The sequence below is a fragment of the Apodemus sylvaticus genome, chromosome 11 (assembly GCF_947179515.1).
Source record: "Apodemus sylvaticus chromosome 11, mApoSyl1.1, whole genome shotgun sequence".
Lineage (NCBI taxonomy): Eukaryota > Metazoa > Chordata > Mammalia > Rodentia > Muridae > Apodemus > Apodemus sylvaticus.
Window position 1 is genome coordinate 79,992,259 of NC_067482.1, and position 15,255 is coordinate 80,007,513.

Here is a 15,255-nt window from a genome sequence, read left to right on the forward strand (position 1 = left end):
AAGAGAAGGAACTGTTTCTGCAGTCAAGTATTCACCGTACTTGTTTCAAGCTGCAAACAATAGAATTTACCCCAGAAATGCCACGAATCGGAAATACCTGGAGCTTACAGATGCTGCATTAGAGTACTGATTTTTGTCTTGGGAAAAATCAAAAATCTGTGATGCACTTGTGTGAAGCAGGAAGCAAGTGTAATATAGGATTATGCCCCTGCCTAACTCAGTTCCTATTTTGGTGTAGCGACTCGATAGTATCAAGAAGTCAAGTTAGAGCCGGGCATAGTGACACCTGCCTTTTAAGTCCAGTGAGACCAGTGCAGGCGGATCTTAGTCACCAGCCTGAACGACATAGGTTCAGGGCCGGCAAGTGATACTACGTGGTGAGCCCCTTTCTCTAACGAAATCAGAAAGCAAAATCCACTTCTGCCCAAATTATAGCACAGCGATAACTGTGCTATCTTCAAGTGAGTCGGCGGACGGCACACAGCTTCACGCGCCGGTGAAGGGGCACGAAGCACAGAAGCACTCCACTTTCCCAACATGATAGGTTGCCCAGCTGGGGCACGCCCCTTCCTTGCTTCCCAAGCTGCATCTGGCTTTTTATGTCTCACTTCCGGCCTGTGGCTCTCTTCTTCCGCTTCTCTATGGTCGCGAGCCGGAAGTGGCTGCCTGGCTGGAAGGCGTGAGGAGCGTTCTGGTGAGCGAGGGTGGAGGGCTGCTGGCTGGGGTTGCGGGTCCTCGCTGTGCGCACGGGGCTTGAGGTGCAGACGGCAGGATGCGTGTTCGCGGGCTGGGGTCCTCACCAGTCGGGTTCCCCCAGGCTCGCGGCGGTTTTCTGGGAACCAACCGGAGTTGCATCCTCTGTCCCCATTGTAGTCTTCTGATCGTGCTGATGGCAGTGGTGCTGACCAGACCTCGTCGATGATCCTCTTGTGTGTGAAGGAAACACACACTCCTGTGTAGCGGTTGGGATTTCCCGGGTTTTGCGTGCCACCCATGTGGTTTTCGTCAGATGAGCCCGCCACTTGGTTAGCTGTCACTGGCAGCTGCGGTCCTCCGAGGAGAGGCATTGTTGACTTAGTGTACTTGTTTCATTAAGTATTTTGCTTATCTTAATTTTTAAGAAAAGGAAAACAAGAATTTTATACTGCAAAGGGCCCGCGCAGTAAGAAGAGGACCCACCTGCTCCGTTTTAATGAAGATTTTAAATGCAGTCACTATTAGTCCAGTCTGGCAGGCAGCCAACTCCAGGTTGGCTTCACATTCGTAAAGATCCCTCTGCTTCAGTCACTCAAGGGCTGTGATTACTAATGTTTACCACTATCCTGTCTCACAGCCTCCACCCCTTTTTTTTCTCAGAGACGGGATTTTATTATGTAGCTCGTACTGACTTTTGAATAAATTATATAGCATAAGATGATCTGGAACATCTCATCTACCAGTTCTAACTGTGACCTGCCCTCATTTTAGACGTGTCCCACCACACAGTTTTATGCGGTCCAGGAGATCAAACACAGGTCTTTTGAGTATGCTAGGCCAGCATGCTACCAGCTGAATAATATTCCCAACTTCACAGTCACTTTTTTTTTTTTAATTTGGTTTTTTCGAGACAGGGTTACTCTGTGTAGCCCTGGCTGTCCTGGAACTCACTCTGTAGACCAGGCTGGCCTTGAACTCAGAAATCTGCCTGCCTCTGCCTCTGCCTCTGCCTCCCCCTCCCAGAGTGCTGGGATTACAGGCGTGCACCACCACCGCCTGGCCATCACAGTCACTTTTTAAACTTATAGTTACTTTGGTAGAAGTAAACTTGAGACCTGCATGCCATAAACAGGAAACAGCTTGCACTTATCTTATGATAATGATATGACTGCATATTATACTTAGTATGATGAAGGCATTTATTAATAAATTCTGTCTTGGTTTCCTTGTCTAAGACTCTGAGAGAGAATCTATTTCTTTTTCTTTTTAAATTATTTATATTTTATGTGCATTGGTATTTTGCCTGCATGTATGTCTGTGTGTGGTGTTAGGGTTTGGAGTTACCGACAGCTGTGAGCTGCCATGTGGATGCTGGGAATTGCAGCTGGATCCTCTGGACAAGCAGTCAGTGTTCTTCAGAGTCATCTCCAACTTGCGAATCCATTTCTTACAAGAACCTTGGCGTTTGTAAACATTAACAATAAAGTAGGAAACTTGAAGCAATTAGACATGTCGTTTGTGATTATTTTGTTTTTTGAGATGTTGTCTCACTGTGTAGGCCAGGCTGTCCTCTGCCTCACAAAGATCCACTTGCCTCTGCTCCCCACTCATGGAGTGCTGAGATTGAACGCATGCGCCAGCACAGCTAGCCAGAAAACTGATAGTGCAGCACTGTGACCTATAACTATAATTTCTGCACTCTTGAGGCTGAGGCAGCACGGTCTCCATATTGAAGCTGCATGAGCTGCATAGACTCGTCCAGAGAGAAGGCCAGGCCTATTAACCCGTTCTCTGGTGTTTAGCATAATGAAGGATCACTCAGGCTCCACCCTGAGTCAAGTCCCTCACCCTCTGGGATGCGATTCACACGACAGCGCTCCTACAAGCCCTGCAGGACTTTTTAATTTGATAGGAAACAAGAATGAAGTGGTTTGTCCATGGGTCTAGAACAGTCAAGTGGAGGTTCCAACTCAGGCTTCTCCCACAAATAAGGGACAAAACTACTCCCGTCCCTTGGAAGTTGGGGGTGACTCCAAGAGGTGGAACCTCATAAAATGTAGGCTTCAGTCTTTACTTGTGTTTGCTTCTTTTGGCCTGGAGTTCATAGAGATCTTCCTACCTCTGTCACCCTAGTGCTGAGATTAAAGGTGTGTGCCACCGTGCCTGGCTATTCTTCATTTGAATATTAGAGCCAGACTGGGAGGCAGCAGGGATGCTGTTGAAACTGGGCGAAGTACTGCAGCTGTCATAAGTACTGATGTAGCATCAGATGGGCCCATATTAGCTGTGCAGTTTTGGAAAAGCATCACCTCTCTAAGCCTTGCTTTTCTCATCTGCGAAATGGTAGAGATGGTGGTGGTTCTTATCTCACTGGCTTTGTAAAGTAGCCAAGTATCCAGCAAGAGCTTACATCAGAGTCGACTATTCAGTGGTCAGTCAGTAGTACTGCGAGTAGGTTTATACAGCAGGCAGGAAATAATTCTAAATTTATGAAGTGCTTTGACAAGCTCCTGAGTAAGAGCAGAGCTCATCATCCTGGCAGGGACATGGTTGTTTGTTTTACTTAAGATAGGGTATCTTATCTTAATATATCCCTGGCTGTCCTGGAATTCACTGTGGACCAGATCGGCCTCAGACTCACAGAGATCTAATTGTTTCTGCCTCCTGAGTGCTGAGATCAAAGTTGTGTACCATCACACCCAGGTTAATTCTGAAACATCTCAAAGCTTTCTTTCTTTTTATGATGGTTGTGAGCTACCCAATGTGGGTGCTGGGAGCTGAACTCAGGTTGACTGTAGAACAGAACATGCTCTTAATTATTGAGCCAACCTTTCAACTGCTGATCCTGGGAAATCTTTTTTTTTTCCTTTTGAAGTGTTCCCTGATGAACCTCTGAAACTCATTAGTATCCATGTGACTTTGAATGTTTGTTTCTAATATCGATTAGTTAAATTTTTTTCTCTCTCGTGGTTAGTTTGGCTGTGAGTTTGTCTTTGTTAAGAACCAGCTCTTTTGCTGACATTTCTTTTTTTCTCTTTTTAAATGCAATTTATTTCTTCTTATGTGCCTTCATGTTTTGCTTGTATTGATGTCTGTGTGAGGCTGTGGGATCCTCTGGAATTGCAGTTACAGACAGTTGTGAGCTGCCATGTGGGTGCTGGGTGTTAACGAAGGTCCTCTGGAAGAGCAGCCAGCACTCTTAACCCCTGAGCCCTTTCTCTCTCCCTTTTTTTTTTTAAAAAGCAAACAGGACAAGTTTCCAGGTGCTGCTACAGGTTATTTCTGATTTTTGGCCTGTTGACTTTAAGATTTATTTATTTTATGTAAGTACACTGTAACTGTCTTCAGAAACACCAGAAGCAGGCATCAGTTCTCATTATAGGTGGTTGTGAGCCACCATGTGGCTGCTGAGATTTGAACTCAGGACCTTCGGAAGAACAGTCAGTGCTCTTACCTACTGAGCCATCTCTCCAGCCCCTTTTCTCTCTTTTTTTAAAAAAATACTTTTATTAATTATTTGAATTTTTCATACAATGTAATTTTAAACATTTATATGTATGTGTGTTTTTCCTACATGTATATCTGTACACCACATGTCTACTTGGCACTTTCAGATGTCAGAGGGCATCCATCAGATGCCCTGGAGCTTAGTTCTAGATGGGTGCAGGGAGTCTAACCTGGTTCCTCTGGAAAAGCAACAAGTGCTCCTCATTGCTGAGCCATCTGTCCATTTCTCGGTGGGAAATCCTTACAAGAGTTCTCTCCTTACAGCCTTCTGACCTGGAAGCACAATGTCATCAGAATCCAGCAAAAAACGGAAACCCAAAGTGATCCGAAGTGATGGAGCTCCAACTGAAGGGAAACGGAACCGATCTGACACGGAGCAGGTGAGATTAGCCAGGGCTGCTGGCTGGGAAACTGCCTGTGAGTGTGGAGGAACTGAGGGTCACGTGTGCCAGAGACACGCTTCTGGTTGCCCATACTAGACCAGATGACTTGAATTCCCACAATGTGACAAAAGATGAGCGTTCGCACCCAGTGCTTGTCTGTTGGATGTCAGCATTGCACAGAGAGCATGTCCCAGCACACTGTTCCCAGCTTGCCTACCCGCTGACAGCTCGGCTCTAGAGCTTCCAAGAAAGCTCATGTTTGGTGCCAGAGGCACGTTCCCACAGGACTTCTGTGGCCCAGGAGCTCATCACCAGCACAGTCTTCTCTTCTTTTATCTATTTCTCTCTCTTGAAATCTGTCAAGCTGGTCCATGACTTAACATGTAGTTTGTTTGTTTGTTTGTTGTTTGTTTGTTGAAACAGGGTCTCAGATAGCCCAGTTAGCCTTGAACTTGGTATGTAGACCAGGCTGGCCTCAAACTCAGAAATCCGCCTCGCCTGTCTCTGCCTCCCAAGTGCTGGGATTACAATGCGCCACCACAGCCCGGGAACCTTGAGTTTCTGATCATCTTTCCTCCACCCTTACCCATATAACTTAGCTGTTTTGATTGTTTAGCAATTTTTTAAAAAAGTTTATGCGTATGGGTGTTTTGCCTACATGTCTGTTTGTGTAGCTCATGCGTGCAGTGCTCCTGGAAGTCAGAAGGGGACGTTGAATCCCTAGAACTGGAGTTTCGGATAGTAGGAAGCCCTTACGTGGATGCTGGGAATTGAACCTAGGTCCTTTAGGAGAGCACTGGTTGCATTTAACACCTGAGCCTTCACTCCAGCCCCAGGCTAATTGGCTCCTGATTGATTTTTGTTGTTGTTTTGAAACAGGGTTTCACTATGTAGTCTGGGTTAGTCCAAAACTTAAGACCATCCTGGATCATCGTCTGGATGTACTGGGGTTCCTGGTGTGTGCCACCACAACTGGCTTGTTTGTTTTTTGAAGTAGACCAAGGAAACGTATCAGTTTAAATTTAAATAAAAAAGCAACATGGGCTTGTGTGTAGCTTAGTGGTAGAGCCTGTTTTCAGGCCCTGCAAGGCCCTGAAAAGTAATACTACTTTTATCGCTTATTTAAAAGTAGACATTACTTTTAGCACTTGTTTATTTGTTTAACTTGTAAGCAGTAACTTCTAAACAAGTGCAGGAAATAAGTCCTCTTTTACAACCCAGAGCTCATTTAAAAAAAAATGTTTGTTTTTATGTGTATTAGTTTTTTTCCTTTCAAGTGTTTTAAGCTCACCATTGTATGCAGTGCCTGCAGGGGCCAGAAGAGGGCGCATGCTGTCGGGAGTGAAGCTGGGTCTTCTGCACAATTACTCCAGATCCTTAGGATTCAGTCTGTATACATAAATGGGAATTTAAGGACAAAATGAAGTAAAGAGAAATCAATGAAATAACAGCATTTTCCTTAGTTGCAGGAAATCAAGATTAATGTAGAGATTTTTTTTTGTCTTTTTGCCAGTTTATTTGTTTTTTTGAGACAGGCCTGTATTGAAGTCAACATTACCCTGCCTCCATCTCCTAAGTGCTGCACTTATAGGAATAAGCCACAATGCCTGATTAATAGTGTTTTTCACATTTTTGTATGCGTATGTGTGTACACGTGTGTGGAGGTGTCTCACTGTGTTGTCCTAGTTGGCCAGGAGTCACTGTGTAGTCTAGACTGACCACACACTGGCAATTGTAACGTCCTTACATACTGAAGGTTTTCATTATTACTGTCCCTGATCCTGGCATGGAGACCCTCACCCAGGACCTCTCTTCTTGCCTTCGCAGGAAGGCAAATATTACAGCGAGGAGGCGGAGGTTGACCTGCGGGACCCTGGCAGGGACTATGAGTTGTACAAGTACACTTGCCAGGAGCTGCAAAGGCTGATGGCCGAGATCCAGGACCTGAAGAGCAAGGGCAGCAAGGATGTGGTGAGGAGGGCCCGCGTGCTGAGCCTGGTGTGGCTGCGAGCCGCGCCGGGGTCCTGAAGCACCAGCCCCAGGACAGACCCATGTCCCATTATAGTAATCAGAGTACAAGATATCTTTTTTCCTATGGCTATAATGTGATATTATTGATTTAATTTTTTTTACATGCCAGTCATTTTGCTAAGTGTTAGAAGTATATTCAAATAAAGCATAGATTCCAAAATAAAATTATTTGTGGATGTTAAATGCATTACTCAGGGAGATATAAAACTAAACAATGTCTAAAAATTAGATGGATGATTTAAAGAGGAATTCACTTTTCCCAGCACAGCAGTCTTACTTATATGACCAGTATTGTTAAGTTAGTTATATTCTATAGCTCTAGCCTTATATGACCAGTATTGTTAAGTTAGTTATAGTCTATAGCTCTAGCCTTATATGACCAGTATTGTTGTTAGTTATATTCGATAGCTCTAGCCTTATATGACCAGTATTGTTAAGTTAGTTATTTTCTATAGCTCTAGCCTTATATGACCAGCATTGTTGTTAGTTATAGTCTATAGCTCTAGCCTTATATGACCAGCATTGTTGTTAGTTATATTCGATAGCTCTAGCCTTATATGACCAGTATTGTTAAGTTAGTTATTTTCTATAGCTCTAGCCTTATATGACCAGTATTGTTAAGATAGTTATATTCTATAGCTCTAGCCTTAGATGACCAGTATTGTTAAGATAGTTATATTCTATAGCTCTAGCATTATAACCAAACTTTATATAGTAGTTCACCTGCTAACCCTCCCTCCCTCCCTTTCTCCTTCCCTTCTTTTCTTTCTTTTTTGTTTTTTTCCTTTGAGACTATGTAGTCCTGTCTGGTCTTGAAACTCCCAGTGTAGACCAGGCTGGCATTGAACTGTTGCCTCTGCCTCCTCATTACTGGGATTAAAGGCCTTAGAGTGCCATCATGCTTAGCCTAACTCTTTCATTTCTTTCATGACATTTCTCCCTGTTCCAGGCTCCCTTTTGGCTCTGCTTATGGCCCTGCATGGGGCTGGCTTGGCAGCCAGGGTCTGGAGGGAACTGAGCTATCTGTCGGCTGTCAGACGATCGTCTGGTCTCTTTGTGCACAGGCCATTGAAATTGAAGAACGAAGGATCCAGAGCTGTGTACATTTCATGACTCTAAAGAAGCTTAATCGATTAGCCCACATCAGGTTAAAGAAAGGGAGAGATCAAACCCATGAGGTAGAGTTGAAAGGCTTAATATCTGAGCTCTCATCCCTCCTCTCTGTCCTTCTTAACTAGCCCTCTGCCCTTCTCTGACTTTGCTGATGGTCAGTCCTGCCCCAGATTGCCCTGCTCACCTCATCCTCTCCTCAGGCCAAGCAGAAAGTTGACGCCTACCACCTCCAGCTGCAGAACCTGCTCTACGAAGTGATGCACCTGCAGAAGGAGATCACCAAATGTCTGGAGTTCAAGTGAGTTTGGGAGGGCAGGGCTTTGGCGTACTGTCTGTGGTAATGCCTGTTCTTCTTGGCTTGGTGTGAGCCATCCCTCTGAGGAGAATGGGTGAGCTTACAAGACGACAGGATTTGGGGGAAAGATCGGGAGATTACTTTGACTGGAGAAGCTCAAGCAGTCATTTCAGACAGCACAGAGATGCCCCTTTTGAGGTTTGCACTCAGCACTTGGTAAAAGCAATTTTTCAGCCAGACAGTGGTGGTGCATGCCTTAAATCCCAGCTCTTGGGAGGCAGAGGCAGGCAGATTTCTGAGTTCGAGGCCAGCCTGGTCTACAGAGTGAGTTCCAGGACAGCTGAAGCTACACAGAGAAACCCTGTCTCCAAAAAAACAAAAAAACAAAACCAAACAAAACAAAAAGCAATTTTTCTCCTCAACATGTGTTGATGTTTATTCAGCTTCTGTGCCATAGAAAACCAGCTGTCCTCTCCCTCTCCAGTGCTGTTTTCGACAGTATGGCAGTCGAGAATGTATAAAGACAGCATCAAAGAATGTTGCCCTCCTGTAATCTTAGTCGGCCAGATCAGACTATAACGGATCAAGCAGGTGGCCACAAAGGATCCAGGGCTCTGCAGTTAATACCCAGGCTCTGCCTCTCACTAGCTGTGTAATCTTGGGCACATTTGAAAAAGGGAAAAAGAACCTGATAGTGATGGCTCACACTTTTAACCCCAGCTCTTGGGAGGCAGAGGCAAGCAGATCTCTGTGAGTTTGAGGTCAGCCTGGTCTACAGAGTAAGTTTTAGGACACCCAGAGCTAAAAGAGAAACCCTGTCTTGAAAAAAAACAAAAACAATAATAAAATTCCAAACACACAAAATGAAAAATGCAAGAAGAATAGAGTATGGTAAATTATAATATATATAATAAAGGGTGAAAGGTTTAAAACAGAGCTTAAGCCCCATCTCCTAAGAACTGCGTGAGGCGAGGACAGAGGTGAGCTAGCATGTGTCGATGTTTAGTGACTGTGGTGGCTGTGATGTGGCCATGGCATGAGCACTCATGACATTAATCCCACATTCGCCTTTTCTCTAAACAAACAAGATTTAAAGCCTCTAGATTTTGTTCACTTCTAGTTCTGGCAAGCTGGCTTTTTCTTATCTTACACATATGCAGTGAAAATGTTTTAATTATGATTAGACTCTTAGGTTTCTTCTTCCCTGGTGACGTGTCTTGGTTTCAGCATGATGGCATAAGCCTCGGCTGCAGGGATTCTGAGTTTCTTAGCTAATACTTCTCCTGTTCAACCAGGAGATGTTTGGAAATCCATTACACATCCCTTTCAAGCCTTCAGCTGATTTGTGGATAAATAGGTTGGGCAGCATGGGCAAATGACTTTGTGGATGTCACTAATAACCTCGCATCACACTGAATGGCTGCCACTGAGCATTTGCTGAGATAGAATTCCAGGATCTCTGGTAGCTATAGGCTGGGGTGGCGTAGACAAATGGACACCCACCCCACCCCACCCCCGCCAAGCCACAGCTTGGGGTCCTGAAAATGGCTGCCTGAGAACTTCCTTTTGCTTGTAGGTCAAAGCACGAAGAAATTGATCTGGTCAGTTTAGAGGAATTTTATTCAGAGGCTCCACCAAACATCAGCAAGGCCGAGATCACCATGGGAGACCCTCACCAACAGACGTTGGCACGTTTGGACTGGGAGCTGGAGCAGCGGAAAAGGTAGTGCTTCCCCCTTCCTGACCTGGTTAACCACACAGTGACAGTGCTTGGTCATAACCCACGACTAGCCGATAGTCTCCAGGACCAAATCCCACTTTCTTATTAATTCACCCTGGAGTATTCAAACGTGCCTGACCTCCTTCCGACTGTTAGGGTTATCAGTAGGAAGTTGGAGGTGACGGTATGTGGCTTAGTGGTGCAGTGTTTGCCCACCATGCACAAGGCTCTTGGCATAGTGCCCAACACTGCAAGGGGGGGTGTCTGCACTGGAAGATGGCTCAGTAGGGACCGTACTTGGTATACAAGGCTGTGGCCCTGAATTTGGATCCCAAGTAGATGTGAAGAAGCTGGGTGACGTGGCGTTCGTTTGAGGTGTAGTAACAGCTCCCACGGCGTGTCTAGCCAGCCAGCCAGACTAAGCAGCGTGCTCTAGGTTCACAAACTAGGCCGAGAAGAGTGAAGAAAGACAGTTGGGTTGACCACTGCTCTCTGCATCTGCACTCATGGATGAGTGTACCCACACATACATTAGAGAGGGAAGGAAGACATGGGGACACACAGGGGGAAGCAGTCAGGGTGACAAATGACAAGGTAAACAACTATTCATGAAAATGTCCCCGTGAACCCCATTTGTCTGTTTACTAACTGTATGAGTTACTTTCCTTGTTACTCTGACAAAATACCCTAATAGACAGCCTCGGGGAAAGGCTGATTTTGCCTCATGGCTGAGGGTGAAGCCACTGGTCACTGTGTTCCCAGTCAAGAAAAGAAGGGAACACTGGCGTTTGCTGGTGTTCTCTTGGTCTTAGTATAAAACCCAAGCCAAGGGAGTGCTGCTGCCTGCTTTAGAGATTCCAAATATTATTTATTTTTTAAGATTCATTTATTTATTTCATGTGTATCAGTATACTATAACTGTCTTCAGATGCTCCAGAAGAGGGTATCAGATCCTATTACAGATGGTTGTGAGCCACCATGTGGTTGCTGGGATTTGAACTCAGGACCTCTGCAAGAGCAGTCAGGGTTCTTAACCACTGAGCCATCTCTCCAGCCCCAAGATTTCAATTATTTTAAGCAAGCGTGTGTGTGTGTGTGTGTGTGTGTGCACACAACTGTGAAATTAGTTCTCCTCCCACCTTTCCATCAGTTCCTAGGGTGGATGTCAGACCATTAGGCTTGCCAACCAAGTGCCTTTACCCAGATGTACGGCGTAGCCAAGGGTGGCCGACCTTCTCTTCTTCCCTCCCACCCCTCTCAGTGCTAGGGTTTAGATATGCATTGTCACATCTGAATGTATGTGCTGCTAGGCAAGCACTCGACCGTCTGAGCTGTATCTTCAACTCCTAGATGCCTTTGTTGCTTGTCTTAGGTAAGGTTTCTATTGCTGTGATAAAACACCATGACCAAAAGCAACGTAGGGAGGAAAAGGTTTATTTCAGCTCACAACCCTCAGCTCACACACACTCCACACTGAGGAAGCCAGGCGGGAACACGAGCAGGAAGCTGGAGTCTACCTGGAGCAGAGCAGTGAAGGAAGGCCGTGTACTGGCCCATTCATTCCCCTTGGCTTGCTATAGTCCTAGCTACAGCTCGGAAGGAGAGAACTGACGAGTGTAAGTTGTTTCTGATCTCCACACGCGCCATAACACAAGGACCTCTCCCTGCCTCACCCCCACACGAAATAGAATAAATATTAAAAATAGTTTTAAGTCAACATATTTGAGAGTTTATGGAATTACTAAGATAATAGTGCTTGTATGGAACTTACTAAAGGACTTGGCACAGTCAGTGCTGGCTGTCATTAGAATAGTTGGCGCTGTTACAGTAGTGCCGTTCAGAGAGTGAATGGAATTTGGCGGAATCACTACAAGGCGTTCCTGACAGTGCCCTGTGTGCCCCTTTAGGCTGGCAGAGAAGTACCGAGAATGTCTGTCCAACAAGGAGAAGATCCTGAAGGAGATTGAGGTGAAGAAGGAGTATCTGAGCAGCCTCCAGCCTCGCCTCAACAGCATCATGCAGGCGAGTGTGACTCTGCTTTACCACAGCGCAGCCAGAGTCCCCATGTGCTGGGCTTCCCCAGCTGGCACCCTCATCAGGTTCCCCGGGACAATGGTTTTTCTGAGAGGGATGAGTTATGTTCTGAAGTAAAAAAATTCTGGGCCTCTGGGTCAGGAGCATACCCACATGCCTGAACTGTTGTTTATCCATAGCTTTCAGGTCCCTCACCAGCCTGCTGTCTCTAGACAGTTAATATGTCTTGCTTCCTGCAGACATATAGTTGGTTCACCCAGTACCTTAGGGGCTGGGGAAGAAAAGTGGATGGTCCTCTGAAAAGAACTGGCCTCATTGGGGCTGGAGAGATGGCTCAGCACTTGAGAGCACTGACTGCTCTTCCAAAGGTCCTGAGTTCAAATCCCAGCAACCACATGGTGACTCACAACCATCCATTACGTCACAACCATCCATTACAAGATCTGACTCCCTCTTGTGGAATGCCAGAAGACAGCTATAGTGTACATATATATATTATATATATATGTTTTTTTGGATTTGTTTTTTTTTTTTTTTTCCCCGAGATAGGGTTTCTCTGTATAGCCCTAGCTGTCCTGGAACTCACTCTGTAGACCAGGCTGGCCTTGAACTCAGAAATCCGCCTGCCTCTGCCTCCCAGAGTGCTGGGATTACAGGCGTGCGCCACCACCGCCCAGCTGTAAATACATCTTTAAAAAAAAAAAAAAAAAAGAACTGGCCTCATTTGGAAAAGCTTCCGCTATACATATATAGAATCAATCTGTGTGTGTACATACAAACATATATACATATATATATTTGTGAGTATGTGACCTGATTTTTGTTTGTGATGCCAGATTTGGTCTAAATTCTTATAATTTTATAAAGCAAGATAAATGGTTAATGAGGAACTTTGTAAAAGGAGTCGAGAAAAATTTAAATATGTTTTTCTAGGACTTGGCAAGGTCTTCACTTCTTCCTGTCAGCTGTAGACATGGAATTAGAATTGTTAGCAAAAACATATTTTTCTAGTAGAACTTCCAAGTAGGAGAAAAAGGAACACGGAGCTGGGCTGCTGGGCCTGGGAAGCTGCAGCAGGAAGCCTGAGTCTGAGGCCGGCCTGTGCGGAAAGAGCAGGCTCTGTTCTACCCAGCTACCTAACTAAAGTTGTACTTGCTGGTATATGCCTTGAGGCTAGCCTGGTCTGCATAGGAGCTCCAAACTAGTGGGGTCTACATAGTGGATCCCATCTCCTAATCAAGCAGGGGGGTAGAGGAGATCCAGGGAGAGCGAGGCGGAGCCTGGATGGGACGGCAGTGCAGGCTGCATTTGATCTTCCAGCCCTCCGCGTTGCTCTGTGTCCTGCACTTACTGCTTGAAGGCCCTGCAGAAGCCAGGCAGTGGCTGTGCATGCCCGTAATCCCAGCACTCTGGGAGGCAGAGGCAGGAGGATTTCTGAGTTCGAGGCCAGCCTGGTCTACAGAGTGAGTTCCAGGACAGCCAGGGCTACACAGAGAAACCCTATCTTGAAAAAACCAAAACCAAAAAACCGAAAAAAAAAAAAAAAAAAAAAAGAAAAGAAAAGGAAAAAGAATAGAAAAAAAAAAAAAAGGCAGCCCTGCAGAGCATGGGCACATACCTTGGAGAATAACTAGAGAGAAAAATCTCCGTGTGGGTAGACTAAAAACCTTGTGTTGCTTGCAGGCTTCCCTGCCAGTGCAAGAATACCTGTTCATGCCGTTTGACCAGGCACACAAGCAGTACGAGACTGCCAGGCACCTGCCCCCTCCGCTCTATGTGCTGTTTGTGCAGGCCACCGCGTACGGCCAGGCCTGTGGTGAGTATGGGGGCTGGGCAGGGAGGGGGCTACGGGAGAGCAGCCATAGTGAGGAAGGACTGCCCGCCAGGAGAGCTCCCCAGCTTTGCCCAAGAGCCTTCGGGTGGCAGATGCTGCCCCCGCTTTGTACCCTCAGCATGGCTACTACACCAGCTAGCCTGAGGCTTGACCACTGTGACAGGCATGTCAGAATGGACGGCTTTGGATTTTTATGAGCCTGGCTGTACAGCCCTTAGGTGCAGCCTGTCGGCTCTCAGGTGCTCCCTCTGCAAGATACACATGGCAGGTGGATCAGTGTTGTGTTTTGGGGGGTGGGGTGCTTGGTGAACTCGGGTCCTAGGCAGCACTCCCAGGCAGGCTTCCCCATGCCGGAAACAGCCTGCATGAGAGAATGCAGCGTGCAGGTGAGAGGATGGACCCCTGGCCGCTCAGCTCAGCCCTGACTCTGCTAAGGATTTGAAAGTTTTTGCTCTGCCCAGGGCAGCTTTCACTCAGCACTAAACTTTTCTTCCTTGTTCACACTTATCCCATGGCATCAGACAGACATACACTGTTCCTGTGCATGCCCCGTCCCAGCCATGGCACCAGGACATTACTGTGTCTTTTCTTGTGTCTCCCTGGTCCGTCTGCCTCCTCCTCCCCCTTTGTTCTCTTCCGTTGCCATCCTCAGCTCATATGAAATCCTCCTCCCAGCCCCCTAGACAGGGTGAGTAACCTTCTTTTGTGTTTCAAGTTCTACTGTTTGCACTTCTCTTTTCCTGTAGAATTCAAGACTAAACTAGTAAAGCCTGTTGTAGGTGAGGACTGCCTCTGGTAGGGTGACAGCCTGGCGCGTGGAGAACTGGACCCTCAAGGACGCTTCCGGCGCTCACCCGGGGCCAGCTTGCTTGCTTGGGATGGGATGGTTTCTGTGTTGTTTCCAGATGTAAAGCAGTAGTCGGCTGTTGGGGAAGGCCTCCTTCCTTCTTCACAGTGTGGTGGGCAAATGGCATCAGGGGTCTGTGACGCTGCTACCCTTAAGTGGAAGAGCTGGGGTGTAGCTTAAGCCCTGATTCCATCTCCCACTACCATCAGGAAAGAACAGGCAGAGAAACTAGAGAGTCTCACTTGCTCACAGCGGTAGGCTCCCAGAGCTCCACAGAGACAAACCGAGAGACTGGTCATGACACATTGGACAGATGGAGCAGATTGTTACTGAGTGCTTGAGAGACAAGCTCAAGTCCCGCTGACCTGAAGTGCACTCTGCTCTGTTTCCCGGGTGTGGTTCATTACTTCATGAGCACTAAGTTTCTCTACTGTCTATACTAATAGCATGCCCACACGGTTGTGAGACTTGGGAGTGTATTGCTTTACTTGTTTTGTGGTGCTCGGGCTCAAAGCCACAGCCTTATGCACGCTAGCCGTGTGCCCTTCTGTGCTACGATCCTCACCCAAGACTAATGTATCTAAACTGTAACCCTCAGTCATTGATCTGCCGCTCTACAGCTACTGGTTCCCAAGTGTGTCTTATAGATATGGAAACTGAGCCTCAGGTCAGTAAGTTCATCTTTCAGGTCACCAACGTAGTCATGAGTGGGACAGGAATTCATTCATTAGGCCACAGTACCCACATTCCTATCTGTTCTTCTCTGCTGCCCAGGAAGATGAGACAAGGCAGGCC

General features: G+C 46.4%; 1 protein-coding gene across 3 annotated transcripts in view; it reads left to right on the top strand.

Annotated features, from left to right (window-relative positions):
• The first annotated feature begins 603 nt into the window (after positions 1 to 603).
• Thoc5 (THO complex subunit 5) overlaps positions 604 to 15,255 on the top strand; it is a 30,905-nt gene continuing 16,253 nt past the window's right edge. For 2 of the 3 annotated variants that reach the window (XM_052199737.1, XM_052199739.1), the window contains exons 1-9: positions 604 to 694; positions 4,468 to 4,583; positions 6,414 to 6,557; positions 7,682 to 7,795; positions 7,931 to 8,028; positions 9,602 to 9,748; positions 11,653 to 11,767; positions 13,463 to 13,595; positions 14,266 to 14,301. In XM_052199737.1, coding sequence (XP_052055697.1) covers positions 4,488 to 4,583; positions 6,414 to 6,557; positions 7,682 to 7,795; positions 7,931 to 8,028; positions 9,602 to 9,748; positions 11,653 to 11,767; positions 13,463 to 13,595; positions 14,266 to 14,301 — 883 coding nt within the window. In that variant the 5' untranslated portion in view covers positions 604 to 694; positions 4,468 to 4,487. The remainder of the gene's footprint in view (positions 695 to 4,467; positions 4,584 to 6,413; positions 6,558 to 7,681; positions 7,796 to 7,930; positions 8,029 to 9,601; positions 9,749 to 11,652; positions 11,768 to 13,462; positions 13,596 to 14,265; positions 14,302 to 15,255) is intronic. The other variant, XM_052199738.1, reaches the window with a different exon arrangement.